General features: G+C 33.3%; 1 protein-coding gene across 1 annotated transcript in view; it reads right to left on the bottom strand.

Moving 5' to 3' along the window:
- The window catches only part of sdk1b (sidekick cell adhesion molecule 1b), a 259,703-nt gene that overhangs the window by 154,209 nt on the left and 82,218 nt on the right, over positions 1-23,276 (bottom strand). Inside the window, exons 3-6 of the mRNA XM_051116461.1 lie at positions 15,253-15,409; positions 12,411-12,517; positions 10,268-10,415; positions 83-216 (exon numbers count right to left, since the gene is read on the bottom strand). Coding sequence (XP_050972418.1) covers positions 83-216; positions 10,268-10,415; positions 12,411-12,517; positions 15,253-15,409 — 546 coding nt within the window. The remainder of the gene's footprint in view (positions 1-82; positions 217-10,267; positions 10,416-12,410; positions 12,518-15,252; positions 15,410-23,276) is intronic.

Here is a 23,276-nt window from a genome sequence, read left to right as displayed (position 1 = left end):
TATATATGTATATATATATGTATATATATATATATATATATATATATATATATATATATCTCAATGCTGCTTAAACACTTACTTGCTATACTCAGGTAAATGGAAGGGCTGGTTTTGTTTTCCCCATTTCGTTCGTTAACAGCCTGTACGTAATACCGACCCGCATCTGCTGCCGCCGTCCCCAAAACCACAAGCTGATTGTCCAGTGTTATTGCTCTGAAATCAAAAGAGAAACACACAAAATACACTTAAGAATGGTCAACAAGACTGTCCACTTACGATTTAATTTCCTTTCTATTTTCAGGGTGACCTGTACCAAATCAATTGGCTTGTTTGTAAAATTGTGCAAGGTAAAGTACTAATGAAAGCACATGAGCATTTTATTATTTTAGTTCTGGATGGTCTCATCGACAAGAGGGCAACTTGATAATTACTCCTTTCAGCACACATGCACAAATCAATACGTCGCTGGACACAATGAAAAATGAACATGCACAAACACGCGCACACGTCCACTTACATTATGTGAGGCTTTTGCAGCTTTTTGAACCGATATTTTTATCTCTCTCGAGGACAGGAAAAAATAACTCGCTAAGGAAAAACAACAAAATGAATAAGGAAAGATGGGAGAGTGGGCTTTCATGTTCCTCTATGGCCTGTGTTCAATAGTGCTCTTGTGAAAAACGTCAATAGCGCTTTCAAATTTTCACACACACATGACACAATCACACCTTTATATGAGGCAAGTTTTTAAAAGCACTAAGAGCTCCACACTTTAGTCACCGTAACTGAAGTGTCACCGCCACAACTGGATGTGCCACACCCAGAGACCTGCAGAAAGCCGAACAAAATTACAATCCTGTCTGTCAGAACTCCAGAGAGAAACAGACCGTTACTGAAAGGCCTTTTCTAAAAGTAAAGTACAAGGAAACAGAAGAACAATACAGACACCTGCTAACACATATCAACTTTAAATCAAATAATATAAAAAATATACACGAACTTGAGCAGAGCTGTCACAATGAGAACTTGTTTTTTGGCACATGATTAAAAGAAAGAAAAATTTATTAAATATGTGTATTTAAAATGTAAAATACTACAGGCTATTTAATGGCTTCTAAGAAAAAATATATAATATAGCTGCAAGCAGTGATTACCAGGGTTCAAGCACTTTAAAGCATTTATGCAAATATGAAAACAGACATTATTTAGCAAGCCTGTAAGCACCTAAATTATTGATTTAAAAAAGCATTTTTGGCAAAACCAGGTAATTTACCAAAGAAATATCATGTTTATGCCTGTAATAGCGCCAGCTGTGGTCCGATCCCTTTCAAATTTTGCATGCTTGTTTAGAATCATCTGTCTCACATGCTCAGCAGGTTTCGTAAGTTTTGAGTTTTCATTTAAGCTTTATAGGATTTTGGGTAAATTCGGACAGGCCCCTTTTCTAAGTGACCACGTTAAAGCTTCCCAAAGGGTAAATTTCATCTCTTTTTTTTGATAATTATTAGCATAGAGAGTCCAAAGAAATTGTATTGCATTCGTTTTTTTCAGATTGAGCGAAAACCCTAGGACTAGTTAGCCAAAGTAGGTTTTTTAACATCAATTTTTTCCCTGTGACCTCAGATTGAGCTCTTACGTATGGTGTTCTAAGTTTGACATATTTGGACATATGTCATTCCGTTCAGTAGTTATAGGCATTTTACTAAAATGGCAGTGAGCAGTGAGTTGAAATTATTATTATTATTTATAATTATTGAGATTCACTCTCCAGAGTATCTTTCTGTACTGGTTTGGTTCCGATCGGGCGAAAAAACTAGGACTGGTTTGCAAGAGTAGGCCTGAAAATTCTGTCAGGCTCACGATCGAATCTGCGTACATTTTGTCCGGCATGAGCCAAGGATTCTAACGACAAAAGACACTTGAGACGATGAGTGATTTTGTACTTTTAATATGTGCTTGAAACCCTGATACTGCAATGAAAATGCTAAATTTAAAAGGGTAACACAAAATAACCATTATTTTGCCTCAAAACATATAAATTATAAATAAATAAGTATTCTACAATTATGCAAGTATAGTTTTATTGTTTACCCAACAGCTATAGCAAAACATGATGATACAGACATTTTAGTTTGGAAGACCAAATTAAAAACAAAAAATCTATTATTTTTAAAAGGCATCTGAAACCAATAAACAAGCAGGATGCAATTATAGTTATACAGCCCTACAGCCTTAATAACAAAAAATCAACATGTATTTATTGTTGTTTTCATTTAAGGCCATTGTGTAATCCATTTAATTGTCTAAGTAGTGTGCAAGTTGTAAGAACTACTTTAATGGCAGTTTTATGTGGTTTTCAGAAGCTTTAAATCAATTGAAATTGTGTGGAAAAGAGCAACAAGCACTTTTCCTGTCTTCAATTTTTTTTTTTTTTATGTTCCATGGAAGAATATTCAGGAACATTCGGAAGTCTTTCGGGTTTGGAACGACATGAGGATGAGATAATGAGAAAATTCATTTTGAATGAACTGTCCCTTTAACTACACAGTACAGGAGTCTCTGCTTACAGTACTTTCATGGTGAAGTTATAATTTCCATTATATAACCATAAAACGTGGTGAAAACTCCAGGTGGAATTATACTCTTGGGATCTCACACTGCAAGGCTGCTGTTAGCCAGCTCTTTCAGCACTACTTCAACTCAACCTCAATAATTTAAATGACATCTGAAAATAGAAATGATGTTGTAACAACTCAAATAATGACAAAGAAGATGATGAAGTGGGAAAAAAAACATTAGTTGTGACTTTGACATTACTCATTTATGTATGAGCACAGTTTCTCCACACCAAATACTGATGCAACAGCAGACCTCGGAAACGGTGGCCAAAGCCTACAGTAATCTTCAAACAGAGGAGCTCAGTGTTTTAATGCATGAGACACCGTGTAATGTCAATAAAGTCCAGTCATGGGTGACTGTTCACATTTAAATATATAGAGTTCTTTTGTCGACATTTCAGCGAGCGGCTTCATTTTGATTACTGGACACTTTTACAGACTAATGCATGTACGCATACACAGACTCAAGGTGAAAGAGGAGGAACCATTAGGAACTAAACAACCCATACTCTGACTTCAATATGGCAGAGCTTTTAGGGCAGGAAATGTGAATCAGACAAGCAAACAAGCGGTAAGACAAGAGAGATAGAGAAAAAGATAAGCCTCCGAGATATTTAATGGGCACTGGATGTTGTTCATATGGAGTTCAAGGTGAAATAAAGTCAGACGGCAAGCGAGAGACAGCGAGAGGACAGACAGGGAAAGAGAAAGAGAGAAACCACATGAAAACGTCAAGAATAAGCGTTTTAATCTATCTCCTGTAAGGAAAAAAAAAAACTCCCTTTGAACTCACAGTCTTTAATTCCAGTCTCTCCATCCAGGGGAAAAATAGGGAAGGGAAAGGGAAAATGAAAAAAAGAGAAGTCTCGCACTCAGTCCAAAATAAATCCACAGTGGAAAAATCTCAGCATGGGATGTTTTCACACTTTCAGCTTCAACTTTTTAATATAAGATATTCCAGGCCTGTAACTAACACACACAGGCTGGATTTAATGGTGTACAGTGAATGTTCTAGATTCGTTTTAGCTAATTTTACACATTTGAGTGGATAGTTTAACCAAAAATGAAAAGTAGGCTATCATTTGTTCATCCTCATGTCATTCCAAAACTGTTTAAAATTCATTAGACCGCATTGACATACAAAAACAAAAAACATAACTTCTTTTGTGCTTCACAGGTAGTTAAACAGGCATTTTTGAATAACTGTCCCCCTACAGAGCCACTAAAAATTATCACTTTTAAAAACATCTATTGTACTATGATGAAATGCTTCTGATTTACTGTATATGTTGTAGGAGTGTGCGACATATATCATCTGCGATAATATCGTAAATGTTTTAACGATGTGCGATTTGACAGTATGGAGTATAGAGTGTTTTCACGTTACGTCATCAATCCGGAAGTCGGCCATTGTGGCGGCATTAAATGTAAACAATGCCATTGAACCGAACGAAACTCGCGTATAGGTTTGGCGAAAAAACGAAGAAACGAAAGTAATTCACTATGCCGGGATAAGAAATAGAAGGAAGAACTGTCGGGTCATCAGTCCGCGACACCAGAGGCGGATCGTACGGATGTTTACCACCTATTACAGGACTGGACAATATGGACTGCTCTATGGCCCGTGCAAGTCGTACATTCACTGCACTACATTCGTGTTCCAAAATGTCATTTGTGCGGAAATATTACGTTATTATTATATTTAGTTTGTAAAAGGTCGTTAACAGCTGAAGACGGACATAAAAAGGAGAAAATACTGTAGCAGGCAGGTCAATCTCACTGTTCACGATGCACAAAATATTGGAAGAAACCCATAATAATTAATTGGGGGCAGGAGTTTATATGAATCTTGAGATTGCGGTATATGAAGTTTTAAATATAGATATTTTTCTGACACACATCGATTCACTTCAGAAGGCCTTTATAATCCCCCTGGAGTCATGTGGAGTATACTTTATGATGAATGAATGCACTTTTTTGGACTTCAAAATCTCAACAGCCATTCACTGCCATCGTAAAGCTTGGAAGAGCCAGGACATTTTTTAATATAACTCCGGATTGCATTCGTCTGAAAACTATACCTTTAACTAGGCAAATTTCGTCCCCTTGTCTGCTTTATTATAATGAAACATCTGTGATTTATAACTTACTTGCAACAGTGTCACAAGAGACAGCTTAATTTAAATGGAAAAATATGTTTTTTTGCTTCCAGTTGGTTCAGTTACAGCATGAACCAGCAGAGGACAACTGGACAATGCTAACTAGTCAACTCCTTGGCCCTTGTCTACTTTTGACATTTCCAAACATCATTTTGTTTGCCTGAGCAGCCGAACACGTCAACATCTGGCTCAACCAATGGTATTTCTTGCATTTTTAAATGGGTTAAAAAAATGCAAGGGTAGTGGAATGAAAAAAGCATTTTTAAAACATTAATTTAAGCACTTGCTTTCTTGGAATGCTGCTTTATGAGCAAGATGCGCAAAAGACTTGAGAGCAACAGTTTAAACAGCCAGTGAAAAATCTGTGGAGTGGAATGTGAAAACGCGTTCTTCTGTGAATGCCCGCTTAGAAATGCCAGATGTGGAAGGTGAAAACCTGTTTGGATAGAATAATTACTTTCCTGATTCTGATTTGTTCCCGTTAGTGGAGCAGAAAAAAAACACACATTTTTATTTTCTTTAGAAATATACCAACTGTAGCTCTGGCAGTGAATGAGTTAAACCATACACACTGAGTGCAGATAATTAAATACGTGAAATTATTACAAGGTGGTGACAACAGGGGAAAACAGAAGAATAGAGACACCATAGAGAAGACAGACAGAAAATGACAAATTGAGTTTACAAGCCAGGAAACTGTACTTAGATGGAATTTGACTTGTCAAATTGCTCCCAAGATCACAATAAACATACCTATCCACACAAAAAGAATGCAGAATGTGAAATACAAAGGCAGAGAGAAGAAAAGCATATTGAATATTGTTTAGTCATGTTCATCATAGAAAATAGTACATCTAAAGCAACATACAATATGCTGAAAATTGGTCAAATATGCAACTATATAGCTTGCACAGTGCACATACTCAAGGTTCCTGCAGGGTCATTGGATAAAATGAGACGTTTATGGAATGAAGGACATTGTGTGCCCTGGAAAGTAAAGGAGGTGCTGAATTTCAGCAGTAAACTCTAGCCTACAATAGCAACAGCAGCAAGCATTTAGCAGTCTGGTTTTTGCTGTCTGGTTGTTAATGACGGTTACTGTTCTTGTGCATGGTTATTTTTGTGTTTATCATTACGAAAGTGTTTCAAAGAGGTGATGACTCGTGTATGAAGGCGTATTGTTGGACCCTGTAGATATCCTGGAGGCAAGGTGGGCTGCATTCATTGTATTTTTTGTCTTCCTAAGGGGGTGTATGTTCCATCTGTGCCGTTTTTTAATTGTTGGTGTATATAAGTAACAGGCAGATGGATGTTTTTTTAGCCTGTGGATTAAATCTTGCTGGTGCAAGCATTGTTGTTAAAAAATAAATAAATAAAGTAACACTTGGCAACACTTACAATAAGGTACAGTTTGTTTACTTTAGCTAATGAGGGATTATTTAATGTAGGTTAATGTTTAAATATACTTGTGTTCATTATGAATTCATATTCTTACCTACACTGTAAAAAATAAAAAACACAATTTGTTGAGTCAGCTTAAAATAATTTGTTACCCTGCTGCCTTAAAATTTTAAGTTCAGTCAACTAAAATAAGTTTAGTTAACTTGAAATGTTAAGTTGTACTAAGTAACAACTTAGATATTTGTGTTTGCTAAACTTAACAGATGGGTAAGTAACCCAGCTGCCTTAAAATTTTAAGTTGATTCAACTCAAATATCTAAGCTGTCACTTAGTATAATTTAACATTTCAAGTTGAATAAACTTTTTTTGAGTTGACTGAACTTAAAATTTTAAGGCAGCCAGGTTACAAATTATTTTAAGATGACTCAACAAATTGTTTTTTTACAGTGTAATACATCATAAACTGCTAATTTAATATGAATAGAAATGTATCAAAAATGTAAAATATATCAAAGTTTGGGGTTAGCAACAGAATTTTATTTATTTATTTATTTATTTGTTTATTAATTTAATTTAAAATTTAATTTAATTTAATTTTTAAGAAATTTTTATTCAACAAAGACACATTTCAAATAAATAGAACCTTCTATTCATCAAATGAATAAATTACATTTGAAAATATATTAAAATAGAAAACAATTATTTAAATTACAATAATATTGTTGCACTATTTTTTTTTTATTAACTTTTTGTTTTTTAAAGAAATTATTACTTTTTCAACAAAGACACATTAAATTGATCAAAGGTGAAGGTAAAGGCATTAATAATGTTACAAAGGATTTCTATTTCAAATAAATAGAACTTTCTATTCATCAACAAATCATGAAAAAAAACAGCGTCCACAAAAATATTAAGTGCACAACTGTTTTCAACATTGATGAAAATTCTGCTTCGGCATCAAAGGAATAAATTACATTTGAAAATATATGAAAATAGAAAACAATTATTTAAAATACAATTTCACCTTATTACTATTTTTACTGTATTTTTTTATTAAATAAATGCATCCTTGCTGGGCATGAAAGACTTTCTAAAAAAAATATTAAAAAAATCTATCAACCCCAAACTTTTGAACAGTAGTGCAAATTGTTAAAGATACTGTAATTGTGCAGTTACTTACTATATAACTATATATATAAACTTTTGATGCAAATCACATATCAATGTCAGTTTTAAAATGACAACCAATTAGAAGGGAGGAAGGACAAGCTTCTTACAGTTGCTACTTTGAACTGAAGCGCAGTTTGTGTTTTTGTGTACATTGACGGACCTGTAACAAACTGTTAACCATTATGAAGAAAGTGCACCTAAAGACTATCGTATATAAGCTTATGGCAGACTGAATTTCATCAGTTGTCACTTAAGATACATCCTCTGTCGATCCTTCCTTGTAACAGTATCACTGTTTGCTTCCCACTTAAGGGCGCACTTAAGGACTCAACGGTGTTGACAGCTGAGCCACTGATGTTCAGGGTTGTGGGGGTTTGTGTGTCCTTCTTTAAGTCCACAATCACCACTGCAGGCTTCAGAGCAGTCAGCTTCAGGTTATAGTGTCACCACCAGGACACCAGCTGCTCAACATCCTGTCCACAGGCAGATCTGATGCTGCTGCTTATGAGGCCACATGCTTAAAAATAACGATTACAATTAGAGCCCTGTCTGATGCCAGTGGAGAAACTTAACAAGTTACACAAAGAACTTGTGAACTACTGGTTGCAGTGAGCCAAATCTGGTCAGTATGTTTCGCTCAATTGTTTTTCTTAACATGAAAGTCTGAGAACATTTGTGACAACTGTCAAATATGTGTGTGCATGTTTGGTTGGAAAGCCTGATGACGCTGTGGTCCACTCTATGATGTTCCGCTATGTTATGGAACCAAAGAGCCAATTCAATTATCACAATCAGGCAGAGTAGGAAGAGAAAACAGCAGCAAAAAAACGTTCAAATGAGGGAGAAATGGAGAGAGAGAGCTAGATGAAGGGAAAAGGAGTGCGTGTCTTGAGATCGGAAGTTCAAAGAGTAATCAAGAGGAAAGAGTGAACATGGAAATGAAATTTCATGCAGATAAGAGCAACAAGAAGACAGATTTCAGCACTCTTATAGAAATCACATGCTTCAATTTATAGTCCAAACACAAACCAAACTACCAAACTAGATATAAATTATACCTGAACATAAACGGCTGTTTTTTTATTTATTTATTTTTTCTCTGGAAATCTCTAGTTTTTCATGTCTCTTTTTGTTAATTTTTTAAAAAACTTTTGTTGTTATATTCCTCACACTGTTATATTCCTCACACAAATAAAAATAAAAATAAAAACAATAAAAATAAATAAAAATAAAATGGCCTCCCACATTTTTTAAAAACCTAAAATCTTAAAACAGAAACTGTTATATTCCCCAAACATAATAAAATAAAATAAAATAAAATAAAATAAAATAAAATAAAATAAGAAATCTAAAGCCATAATTTTCTTACGGACTGGAGATATCCTCTAAATATACTCCCACATTTAAAAAAAAAAAAAACTAAAAATCTAAAATCTTAAAACTTAAAGTGTTATATTTCTCTCACACACACACACACACACACACACACACACACAAAAATAAAATAAAATAAAATAAAAAATACATCGGAAAGCTGACAAGAGGGTTGAAATACCTCCATATTTACAAATGTAACAAAAAAGTAAGAAACATTTTGCATTACAGTTCAAAATTAATTTTCTTACGGACTTGAGATGTTCTCTAAATATACTCCCACATTTTAAAAAAAAAACTTAAAAACTAAAATCTTAAAACTTGTTATATAGTGTTATATTCCTTACACACAAAAATAAAATAAAATAAAAAGAGTTCGGAACAACAAAGGGTGAATAAATTATGTCAGAATTACCATTTCCTTCAACCAATATAAATTTTGCACAACTGTATAGGATGTTCAGATTTGTTTTCAGAAAACATATGCTGAATTCAGTTTATTTTTCTAGTTCTAAGTCTAAACTCTACATTATGTTAGATTTATGCTTAAACAATTTGCACTCTCCTCACAACCCCTGTGCTAGTCGTGGGTGGGTGTACTTCGTTGGACACACATGAGTATTTATCTCACTCCTCTAGATCTCGTTTCTTTGATAGAGTAACGCATTTCACGTACGAGTGGCCTTTGAAATGAAGACCGTCTCATAGGTGCCATGACAACCGTTTGACTGACAGCCGGCGAGGTGAGCTATCCTCAGATGCTGCCGTGACGCTGACAGTAAAGCTTGATGAGCAGACGTGTCGACCCTGCTACTAACAATCCAAGAACGAGAAGCGCGCCGTCAACAACTGCAGGACGTGCCGCTTTCATTTAGAGAATCAATGAATGTCATAAAGCACATCATTGCTGCGGGGCCCAACTGATGCAATCGGTCTAAAGACAGTGTAGACAGTGATTGATGTAACACTGTCTTCAATGCAAGCATGTGTGTGCGTGTGTGTGTACAGACGTGTACAGACAAAGGTTGACTGACTTTTGACAGATTATTGTGTTAGGAATACATTTACATAATGAATTTAAACAGGCTGGTGTCGATATGTATTGATCTTGATGATTAATTCACTTAAAAAATTTAATTCTGTCATCATTAATTCATCACCATGTTCTAACATGACTTACCTTCTTCTGAGGAAAACAAAAATAGACATAAATGATGACTTTCAGAGAATAACAACTTAGATTTCAGTCTGTTCCTCGCATGAGTCACTTTATGGAGCTTTTTTTTATTATTTTGGAGCTTGGCAGCTCCAGTTCTCATTCGCTCTAAATCTACTGAGCAGAATATTCACCAAAAAGACCAATATTTTATCGAAAAAAAGTCATACAGGTTTGAAGAAACAGATGATGGGGGTCAGTAAATGATGACACAAGTGTCAATTTTTTAGACAAAACCATTTACATAGTAAATAATGCAGGTTTTTGTCAATATCCATTGATCTTTTTACAGAACAAGTCTCATACATGTCGAAATGGCAACTTACACTCGATGGTTAGGAATGATCTTGAAGCCGTCTCTGAACCAAGTGACCTGAGGGCGAGGGTAACTGGTCACAGCAGGAGGATTCAGGACAGCGGCTCTTCCCTGAGAGACCGTTTTCCTCTGTTCCAGTTCAACAAAGTTATCCATGTCTAAGAAAGAGAAAGACATGGGCGAAGAGAATCTTTAGAGAATCTTTATATGGAAATTGTAGAAATTAGACCGTTAATTGTGTTATTAAATTCTCTTTATGGTCAGAACATGACAAAGACTTCACACTTTTAAATACTTTACACTTTTCCAGTAATTTTACCTTAACAAAAGAAATAGCTTAATAAAAAAAATTTATTTCTTAGTTTCTGCATGTTCTAATGAGTCATATTGTTTTAAATCATTAAACAGGTTTGTGTTGCCTGACTTTGATGATGTGTATCTTCAGCACAGTTTACAGTGCAGGCTGCAATATTAATAATATTACATTTTTTTGGCTTTTAGAAATGCACATTTGACAGTAGCTTGAGTTGACAGTATAGTAGCTTGAGGATGCAGATATAAATTTATGTTCATTATGTTTGAGTTTTATTAAAAATTAACCATTGTTCTTCCATAGTAGCATACAGTTGAGGGTCAAAAGTTTACATACACCTTGCAGAATCTGCAAAATGTTAATTATTTTACCAAAATAAGAAGGATCATACAAAATGCATGTTATTGTTAATTTAGTACTGACCTGAAAAAGATATTACACATAATAGATGTTTACATATAGTCAACAAGAGAAAATAATAGTTAAATTTATAAAAATCCAGTTTACGCTTGATTCTTAATACTGTGTTGTTACCTGAATGATCCACAGGTGTGTTTTTTGTTAGTGATAGTTGTTCATGAGTCCTTTGTTTGTCCTGAGCAGTTAAACTGCCTGCTGTTCTTCAGAAAAATCATTCAAGTCTCACAATTTTTTTTTTTTTTAGCATTTTTGTGTATTTGAACCCTTTCCGACAATGACTGTATGATTTTGAGATCCATCTTTTCACATTGAACACAACTAAGGGGCTCATATGCAGCTATTACAGAAGGTTCAAACGCTCACTGAAGCTCCAGAATGAAAAACGATGCATTAAGGGCCAGGGGTGTAAACTTTTGAACAGAATAAAGATGTGTACATTTTTCTTATTTTGCCTAAATGTATATATTTTTTTCTTTAAGTACTGCCTATCAGAAGCTACAGAAGATATTTATATGTTTTCCAGAAGACAAAATAAGTAAAATTTACCCCGATCTTCAAATTTAAAAAGTTGGCAGATATTTGTAAGATGTCGGTTTTACATACATTCTAAATCATATACATCTTAAAGACATCTAGTAGACCTCTATTTGACATCTGATAGGAAACGTCCTGTAGACACATTGCAGATGACCAAACACTCTAAAAAAAAAACGTCTTCCAGATGTAAACGCAGACGTCATATAGACGTCTCTGTGATGTATGTGTGGTATCAGGGTTACTACAGTAAATCCATGAAAAATGATGGCGATTTGTAGATTGAAAAGCATTTAACTGTATCGTTGCGCACAGTGATTCTCCTGTTTGTCAGCACTGTTTCATCTGGGTTCAAACTGTTTAAATCAGAGTCATTAGTGTTCTTCTCTCAATTCAAGCACTTCACACTGGATCTCACAGCGCTATTTAGTGCTCGTGTGACCAGCGAGTAAATGTGTCTGCTCTATTAAGCTTGCGCTGTGCTGCCGTTTGAACTTTAAACCGAATTAATAAATGCTCTGTGTGGCATGGTTCAAATTTGTAGTGCTGTTTTGTTTTTTGGTGCATAAACATTATATCGAACTTGCGGAAAATTATACCACAATAATTATTGTTCACGTTTCATCACCCAGCACCTAGCTGTAATATGCTTGTATATGCATCCCATGCGCCTGCTGTATTTCAAACATTAAATAAAGTGTACTGGAGTGACAGCACATTTAGGAATTACTGAAGTGTTTCCTGAATGTCACTTCTAGTTCATCCCCTATGGGACTCCTGTGCTACATGCATATGTGTGTGTTCTAGGTGAGTGTGGTGATGTGTGAAATCCATTTGTGCTTCAGCCTCCCGGACTCCCTTTCTAACAACATACACATGTACTTACAAGCCACGCGAACATCGGCTCTCGTCTGGATCAGCGCTCCCATCCTGTTCCTCACCGTGCACTGATATACACCCGCGTCCTCGCGCTTTAACGACGTAATCGTGTACCTGGAAAAGAGAAAGAGATCTGGAATTTACATATTGCTTACTTGATGTTCTTGCTGTGCACTGTGTATACTGCATACTACGTCCTTTTGAGTGTGAAACAGAGCGCTTTATGCAATGATACAAGTTTCAAACAGTAGTGTACTATGTTGTTGTCTCATAAACTCACTACAGTGAATATATAATTTGGTGGGTCATTTCCAGTTACCAAATTTTTTGAATCCACTGTTGCATAAAAATGTCTTAACTTCTAAAAGGAAATACTAAAAAGGCTGGGGTGATATTATGTCCATTATGTCACACTGTAATTAAAAGGTCAGATCAAGTGCATTGCATTGAAAGCAGATACCATACAGTATGTTTTGACTTTGCATACTGTTTACCTTATAATAGTATATACTGCAGAGATAGTATGAGCAGTATGTTATTATGTTATTTTGAATACAGCCCAATATATGACACTTGTATATCACAGTCAAACATCTGTTATCAGAACCTGCAACATGATTTCTTCCACCTGTACAATAAACAGTTCAACAAACAGACAAGAACGAGTGCTTAGATTTATGGGCAGATGGATGTGAGTGTGTGCTGTTTAATAAGAAAGATTACAAGCCCACAGGGTCAGAGCTGCTCAAATCTGTGTTGATTCGGTTTTAACAGATGACTGTGTTTAATGCAGAACTGATGGCTCACATGGACTGAATGTGGAATCAGCTCACTGATAAAAACTCAACACTCTGTGGGTTTTACAGACATCTCAAATGGAAGTAAAAGATTCAGGAGAACACTGAAAAACATTACATTTTAATGTTACTGTCGAGATGAAGAAGAAAGATAGTCATACAGGTTTTCATTTTAGTGTTATTTCTATACCAGTACAGTTTTTATTAATATTTTGAAATAGCTATTATTTTTTTAGTTTTCAAATTAGTATTTCTATAGTATGTATAGTATTCATTTTTTAATGATTATTATTTATATTTTTGTACGTTTTTATGTTTTTGTATATTTAGTTCTAGTTTTTGTATATTTAGTTTACAGTTTTTTAAATATATCTTTTACTTTTTTAATGTTATTTTTTGTACGATTTTAATTTAGATTTTTTTAAAAGTTTTTTATTTACTTTCATTTACTTAACACTTAACTTCCAATGTAACATTTATCATTTTTTACGAAGTTTTTAATCTAATATTTATATTTTATATTTTTTATATTTTATATTCTATATTTATATTTCAGCTTTATTTCAGTTAACAACAATAATAATAACCCTGTTTAGAACAATGTGAGGCAACTATCATAGTTTTCATGGCAACATTTCAGCCAAACAGTATTAGTTTTTATATATTTAGTTTTAGTTTTATTTGTTTTTATGAAAACATTTTAACCAGACAGTTTTAGTTTTAGTATATTTAGTTTTAACTTAAAATTTATCATAAACTTTAGTTAGTTCCCAAAGCACATTTCTAATTCTAATTTCTAATTTCTAAAGTTTTTCATCTAATATTTATATTTTAAGCTTTATTTCAATTAACAACAACAACAACAACAAGTTTTAATAGTTTTTATTTTAGTTAATAATAATGATAACCCCGTTTAGAACAATGTGAGGCAATTATTACAGTTTTCATGGCAACATTTTAATTTACATTTCAGCCAAACAGTTTTACTTTAAGTTTTTGTATATTTAGTTTTAATTGTCTTTCTTTCAGTTTTTGTTTACTTGTAAACTTTAGTTACTTGCCTAGGCAACATTTCTATTTTTTTGCTGAAGTTTTTAATCTAATGTTTGTATTATATTTTATTTCAGTTTCATTTCAATTAACAAAACAAAACAAACAAACAAAAAAGTTTTAATAGTATTAGTTTTAGTTATAATAATGATAACCCTGTTTAGAACAATGTAAGGCAATTATTACAGTTTTCATGGCAACATTTCAGCCCAAAAAAATTGACGGTAGCCATTAACTTCCACAGTATGGCAAAATATGCAGTAAGTCAAACTGCTACCGTCAACTGTTTGGTTACACACGTTCTCAAAAATACCTTCTCTTGGGTTGAGCATTAAAAAGAAATTCATACCGATCTGGAATGACACAGGGGTGAGTAAATGACAGAAATGTTCATTTTTTAGTTAACTACCCCTTTAAAGTCAAGTTTCGTGACTTTAAAAGAGATTAAAATAGACCTCATCGCTCATCTTGCTAACGCTGTTCATATTATACACCACTTCTTTATTATACACAACTCTGAGGTCACTGTAATAATAATGTCTCCAAAACACGAGGGGTCAAAGATGGATGACCAGACAAGAGAAAGAGGCCAAAGAAGGGAACAGGACAAATGAGATCCCAAAGGACTCAGCACTGTCTATATTATTTTATACTGTAGCACTATTTTGTGCTGTACAATCTCCAACACAGAATCCAATGACCTTGGTACAAGGGTGCAAGTTAATGGATACTTATACCAAAATAGTACACAAACTTCTTTAAAAACCCCATGAAGTCAAAATTTGAGATTTGTCAATTGGGAGATTTATGTTTTGCTGTTGTAATGCAGACTTCATGATCTGGAATAGCTCCTTGAAGATGTTAAAGCCTGTTTTAGTGTGATTAATGATCTTGCTTCAGGAGGATTGTCCCTGTTGCGTGCTTTTGGGTGAGAGATATAAACAGCTAAATCAATTAAATATTTATGTCTAAACATGCAGGTGCGTGTGTGCTGATTATTACCTGTACTCTGGTGTGTATTCAGTGATGTCTGTGCTGTTTCTCATCCATTTGAACTCCAGCGGCCAGCTGCCCTCAGCCAGACAGGTGAGCACAAGTCTGTTCCCCTCCAAGTGTGTCTGTGCACCCCCTACCTCGGTTTTAAAGTACGGAGCGATGTCTGTGAAGAGAACATCAGTAACAGAATGCTTAATTTTGCTATAATGAATAGTTAAACGTCCCTAAATGTGCAAAGATGGCTAATTAAGATGCATGAATGAAAGCACAATCTGAGCGTAAGAATAAAGTGCTGACCATGATGTTTCAATATTTCAAACAGTCCAGGCCTACCATAGTGGCCAAATATTAATCTGATTAATGACCGATTTTACAGCCAGGCTGATTCATCAGCCAATATTTGGCCATTTCGATACTGATAACTATGCCTGAGTACACATTTAGAGTACGTTTCATTATATGAGGGAATACTGTTTTTGAAAGAAATCCTTTTTAGAGCTAAATGAATCTGAGTAGTTGATTTTAAAAAATCCTCAACTGCAATAGAGTATGTCGAACGTCACCTGACCAAACCCGGAAAACAGGTCTCATCACTTCTGCTTGTCGGAGAACATGTTAATAACTGTTTTAAATAATGGAGATATCAATGGACTTAAAAGGTAATCAGTTAAACTAGCTAGCTGTTTTTATTGCTGATGTTTTATTCGATTTTTAAATATAAATATTAGTGAAAAGTGTTATATAAATGTTATATAATGTTAGTGAAAAAACTTTTATATATCAATCCACATATGTGATGGACATTGGTTAAGATCATCTTTAGTGTCTACTTTGAAGGCATTTGAGTAAAACAGCTTCATATTTAACGAGGCATATGCGAAACGGGTGAACCGAAAGCAACAAAACATGTTTGACAAAATACCGGAAGTGGCGCATTCCACGGACGAGAATTAATTAAACGTATTATCAGACCGTTTCTTTAGGTTGCATGGTATATTAAACTAATTTAAAAATCATAATAAACCATAATGCGGTTGTGAATTCACAAACGCGACGATTATATTAAATAATGCGGGTTTAATATATGCGCTTTAATTATTTGCATGCGTGTATGTTATGTAAGTGCGTCTCAGAGCAGCTTTGTTCACATTAAATGCTACTCAAGACGAACTGTTATCATTTACATGTGTGGAGTGTCTCAGAATCCATCTGTGCATATTATAACATTAATCTGGGAAGCAACGTTCGCTATTTCATCAGAATTGTAAGGTAAATCATTTATAAACCTATGCAAACACAGGAGAATACATATATGCTAAATGCTGGCACGATTTCAAAATAAAAGCTCAAACCCTCACTCTGAGTTTACACGTTTTGAAGTTACACATATTCGAGAAATTACAGTGGCGGTAGCTTTTCTGTAATAAAAAAATGGCCAGCTATTAAATCTTAAGTGAACATTTGAATTAAATGTTGTTTGGTCAATATTAAACAAGGATTAAATCAGGCAGTAAAGTGTAAAAACAATCGACAGGCCGTTGGGGCCTTCTGCAGTCATTTGCTAGAATGTGTAATGTGCATTAGCTTTATTGTTTATAACGTTCTATATTTTAAGTTTTGCTAAAAAAAAAAAAAAAACATATGATTACTTCCTTTGATACTTTATTTGAACCCAATATTATTGTCTCATTGCTATTATATATGTATTTTAAGTAATTTTAAAGGCTATTGTTAGCTTAGGTTTATTTTATTACTTAAAAAAAAAATATTAAAAATACTTGATTACCAAGCTAATTGTTACTGATGGCCCTGAATCTCTTATAAAAAATATTATTTTTATTATTTTAATAATATTAATATTATTTTATTAAAATAACTGTTTTCTATTTTAATATAGTTTAAAATGTAATTTATTCCTGTGATGGCAAAGCTGAATTTTCAGCAGCCATTACTCCAATCTTCAATGTCGCATAATCCATCAAAAATTATTCTAATATGCTAACTTTCTCCTCATTAAACATTTTTTTTTTTTTTTACATTTAATATTACTGTTAAAACAGTTGTGCTGCTTAATATTTTGCGAAAACGGTGATACTTTTTTAGGACTCTTTGATGAAAAGAAAGTTTAAAAGAACAGTCTTTCCTGCTACTTTGATCAATTTAATGCATCCTTGCTGAATAAAAGTTTATTTTTTTCCTCCAAAAAAATCTTACTGACCCTCAAATTTTACACCATATATAATGTAAGGATGCTCAGATAAAAATGCGTTTTAATAGTGACTTTGCGCAGTGTTTACACTTTTCAAGGATCAACCAACAAATGGCTTTCGTCTACGCATTAAACTTAAATATAAGAAAGTACAAAAATACACACTTCACCCTGAAGTAATCTGAAATGGCTGATGCTTTCTATATTAGGCTTGCTGGTGCCCTCTCTTAACACAGTTTTAAGTATAAGTCCTTGGGCTGTAGCAAAAAAAAGTTAAGGCCATAATAAAAATGAAATACACTTCTGAGAAAATCTGCAAATACACAGTCGCCCCTAGACACCCTGTTAATGCGAAAGGAAAGACTCAAATTTGTCAAAAGAAAAAGTCACCTTCATGTCAGTATTGCACAGTTACTGTCACACACAAATCCAGACCAATTTACATAATACAGATTCACCCAATAAACTCAAAGGGACTTTCACTCATGTGCTTTATGGGAAACTAGTTTCATAGCCTTTGTGCATTGTGAATCTAATCTCTCCATCTACAGTCCGAACGGCTTCATATGACATCACTAACACTGAAGAACTGACTGAAGAACATCCAGCCAGTAGAAAACAGTAGGGAAGGCATGTGACCTGAGATGAGACAGATAAAATGAACTCTGGCACTCGCTCTAAATATGTGGAAGCCAATATGCAATTCACTCTACATGAATACAGTAAGCTATAAAAAAAGATAAAAACATTCCATCTGCCTTTGGTCATACTAAACTGAATGTACATTCACAAGACATACTGCAAGCTCTGTTGCATAAAGCAGTGATTGATTTGGAACGCTTTTCAGGAAGCAGCAAAAGAGCATTACTGACAAAAGACAACTTACAATTGATCCCAACTGAATTTGACAATAGCATTTCAAGTTAACAACATGGCACTTTTTGACCAGCGTGTGGCTGAGCTAACAAAGTGATACTGAGTAAAACAGTCAGACTTTGTTAATACTTTATAGACATTCTGGCAAATATTATGTACAAATTTCATATGCTGGTCAATTACCAATAAATAGCTGATATTATAAATTCATACTACTTTGTAAAAAAAAAATAAATGAAAAGGAAAACATTTATTTATACAACAGTATTTTCTTGTCCTCGAATCTGATTGGCTGACAGGAGTGCAATGTTCTAGTGATATCAGAACGCCAACCATTTCAAATTTATGCTATGTGTGATGTTACCTTAGGATTTGGGCAAAACAAGGTATCTTAGAAGGTAGCAAGATGCTGATGCGTATTTTTGGACCAGTCCTCTTGTGTGGTGCGTTGGCCAGGTCAACATTCAATGAAACATTCTTACTGTCTCAGCTGGATAAAATGACTTCAGTCTGTTATTGTGAAGCTAAAGGCCAATGCCTCAGTGGCTCCCATCACACTTGTTAGTAAATTACTCGCCATTTAGCAAACGCTTTCATCCAAAAAAAAGACTAATTGCAGAAATGGCCCTCCTGGAGCCACTAAGTGCTTTCCTTAAATGCTCAAAGGTGAGAATAGAAATGCAAGGTATTAACTCTTAACAAGATTTTTTCATTTTCTAGAGAAAATGTTAGTGATTTTTGCCCACATCAGTAAATGGTGCAAGGCGAGTTGTTTCAAAATTGGATACCTACACTTTAAATTCAATATTTTAATACTAATAATTAATAAATTTGTTTTAAGATTTTTGGGGGCAGTATAAAGTTATATACACTACCAGCCAAAAGTTTTTGAACAGTAAGATTTTAGATGCTCACCAAGCCTGCATTTATTTGATCCAAAATACAGCAAAAGAAGTAATACTGTGAAATAGTTTTACTATTTAAAATAACTGCTTTCTGTTTGCATAGATTTTAAAATTTGTGATTTATTCCTGTGATTTCAAAGCTAAATTTTCAGCATCATTACTCTAGTCTTCAGTGTCACATGATCCTTCAGAAATGATTATAATATGCTGATTTGCTGTTCAAGAAACATTTATTATTATTATTATTATCAATATTTAAATATTTCATATATTATTAGTATATTTAAGTATCTAGATTCTTTGATGAATAGAAAGATCCAAAGATCAGCATTTATCTGGAATAAAAAGTTTTTGTAACATTTTACATATATATTTTTGGGAAAGAAATTATAGAAATGAATACTTTTATTACCAAGGATGCTTTAAATTTATCAAAAGTGACAATAAAGAAATTTATAATGCTACAAAAGATTTCTATTTCAGATAAATGCTGTTCTTTCGAACTTCTTATTCATCACAAAAACTTGAAAACATTCTACTCAGCTGTTTTCAACATAATAATATTAATTAATGTTTTTTGAGCAGCAAATCAGAATATTGAATGATTTCTGAAGGATCATGTGACTGGAGTAATGATGCTAAAAATGTATTTTAAATAGTAAAGATATTTCAAAATGTTACTGTTTTTGCTGTACTCTGGATCAAATAAATGCAGGCTTGGTAAGCAGAAGAGACTTCGTCTGGTAGTGTATACATTAATTCAATTAAAAAAATTAATTCAAGAAAAGTAACAATTAATGAAAATAGTAAGTTCTTGAAAAGAACACCTTACATGGTTCAGCATAATCTTTTACATTTTTAAAAATAAATTTTAAATAAATGTTAAACAAAACTTTGTTTGCCTAATCATATTTGTCTGGTTATTATCATTAACTGAAAATTAAAATACATAAATAAACATTAAGTGAAATTATATAAATATATTTAGCTACATATATTATATATTTACTTGATATGTAAGTTATAACTAAAACTTAAAAATAAAGTAAACACTATAAAGGCATATTAAAAAAAAAAACTAATAAAAAAGACAAAAACACAACAAAACCGTTAACATTTTATCTAAAATTAATATTAAAACAGAAAAAATTGAATAAAAATATTGACAAAAATGTAATATTACATCAATGGTTATAACAATGTTGCAAACATTTGTAAAAGATTTTATTTTTTTTTTATTGTGAACGCTCGTGAACACCGATGAGCAAGAATAACATTAATAGCTATAAAGGGCCACTAAATCATAACTAATAACTCTCCAGTTACTATAATTGTTTAGTACTGCAACTTTGCGCTAACACCTTTTAACTGATTGACGATAACTGTGTTCATCACAGGAAAAGAGCTTGATGTTGAACTTAATGAGGCAAAACTGTATTTCTTCTAGTGCCAAATGCACCATGCGAGGATCATAGCACCCTGTGATCTGACCTTTTTTGTGTTTCCAGTATAATGAGATGGTGTGACAGCCGCATGCACTCGCCGCACAGTCATCCAGTTTTGGGGAGTTAAGTGGCCCCCCCCCCCACAATGCACCAGTCTTTTCCTCTGGCCTCAGGATACAGTTACCCACAGAGAAGATCTGAGCGCACAGACAGGTAGAAGCAAGCATGGGTAATCAGGTGGAAGAAATGGGGTGATCAGTGACATTTACACATCAAACACACACACAAACATTTCAGTGAACTCCGGCACAAGCTGTCCACACGCACACTTGTACGCACATACACACATCACACAGACTCACGCAGCGGAAGAGACAGGGTGATCAGTGACATTTCCATAAAGTGGAGGCAGAAGATTCTCAAGGGAATGGGAAACAACGTATGCACACACACACCCCCCCCATTTAAAAGTACCTTACGACCAGGAAATCTTCCTGTGAAGGACTATAGCTCGCTCAAAAGAACTTAAAGCAGGAAGAGTACAATCTGTCAAATGGAAAGGACAGATATTATTGATAGAATCATCAGTCTGTGTTACCTGAACTGTGCAAACTCTAGGGCTTATATAAGACTTGAGAAACTTTATTTGGCAAATAAAGACATAATATATGACATTCAAACAAACACTTATTCTAGTAATGCACTGATATAAAAATTATTGACCAAAGTCTAAAATTCTGGAGTTTGAACATTTATTTATTTAAAATTAAATGTAATAAAACATATTAACTGAATACTTTTTGCTTACTTAAAAAAAAAGAAGCGCCATTTTTTTTTACATATTTAAACAATAAATACATTTATAAAACAATAAATGAAGTCACATTTTTTAATTAAGCATTATTTTTACATTTATTAAATTATTTTTATGACATGTAATAAAAGAAAAAACTCTATTTAGCATGGTGACGCATTGCTACCACACATATTACTTAATTATGTCATGATAACAAGATGTCGCTTTAACAACATCTTTTTTTAGTTAAAATATCTTTTCTCATTAAAACAACACTTTTCTTGTTAAAACGGCATCTTCTCTCATAGTAACGAAATGTTGTTGTTAAAACGACATATTTTCCTTGTTTAAATGACATCTTTTCTCATAGTAATGAGATGTTACGTCATTAAAACTACATCATCTCTCGTAGTAATGAGATGTTATGTCATTAAAACTACATTCGTTAAAATTTCTCGTAATAGCCAAATGTTATGTTGTTACAACATAATTATTTCTTTAAAACAGCATCTTTTCTTGCTAAAATGACATCTTTTCTCATAGTGATGAGATATTAAAACTACATATTGTTCTTCTTAAAACTACATCCTTTTTCATAGTAATGAGATGTTATGTTATGACATAATAATCTTCTTAAAACGACATCTTTTCTCATAGTAATGAGTTGTTATGTCATTAGAACATCTTTTCTCGTTAAAACTACATCTTTTCTCATAATAACAAAATATGTTATTAAAACAACATTTTCTTTTAATGACAATGTAATAACAATGTAATAACAAAGTAATAACAATGTAATGCCGAAAAAAAAAATTCTGATAGTGAACAACATAACATCTCGTTATTATGACATAAAGTGGAAAAAAAATAATATGTGTGTGGCAGCAATGCATCACCTTAATTTATATTTCTTTAATACATTATAATCCGTCTAGCTGGCTAATATTATAGATTTATGTAATGCAATTGTTTTATAAAAAATGTAATAATATTTTATTATTTTTTTCTTCAAATGGTATAACTTATAAAGGCCAAACATGTTTACTTTTTAATTTTTATAATAGCAATAATATAGTTTTATATTACCAACAGTCCTCAATAATGCTACATCTATGAAAAAAAAAAAGATTTGAATAGTTTCACATTCAAGCTTCAATGCCAAAAATTGCATATAGAAAACAAATTGAAGAAGACAGATCTGTAAGATCTCTAATATTGAGTGTTATGTTACTAAAGAAAGAAAAAGAACAGACTGAGTTTTTTTGCACCTTCATGCTTTTCACACTTTTAGTTATAGGTCTGCTGTTCATCACAATGTCTGTGTGCTTAAATTGTGAAACAGAGAGACAATCCATCTACTTTCAGTCAGTTCTTTGTGCAGTTCACTGGTGCACATTTTTCACTGGATTTGTTGGACAACTGGATTAAAAGTTCATTAAAATGTGTAAAATACACCTAAAATAAATATAAATTTTATTTATCCAGTGTTATAAATTGCCTAGTATGGTTTCAAAATCAATATTAAATTAAAATTCAAGCATTGTGATTGTATCTCCAATGCATTTTTGCACATTTTCAGTCCTTTTTAAATTTAAGATATCTTTTTATACACACACATAGCTGCAGGCACACGCTGTGACTCTGCAGGATTTCATTTTTGTTTACAAAGTGGCCAATTGTCACCTGCCACCAACAGTTTACTTCAATCTCAAATGGCATGTGGTAGAAAGGAACGGAGAGTGCCCCCTATTTTTCTCTGCTAAAGTTTACAACCCTCCCTTAAATAAAATGCGAAAGCA

The sequence above is a fragment of the Labeo rohita genome, chromosome 1 (assembly GCF_022985175.1).
Source record: "Labeo rohita strain BAU-BD-2019 chromosome 1, IGBB_LRoh.1.0, whole genome shotgun sequence".
Lineage (NCBI taxonomy): Eukaryota > Metazoa > Chordata > Actinopteri > Cypriniformes > Cyprinidae > Labeo > Labeo rohita.
The sequence above is the reverse complement of the archived record's forward strand: the minus strand, read 5'-3'. Positions and strand labels throughout refer to the sequence as shown.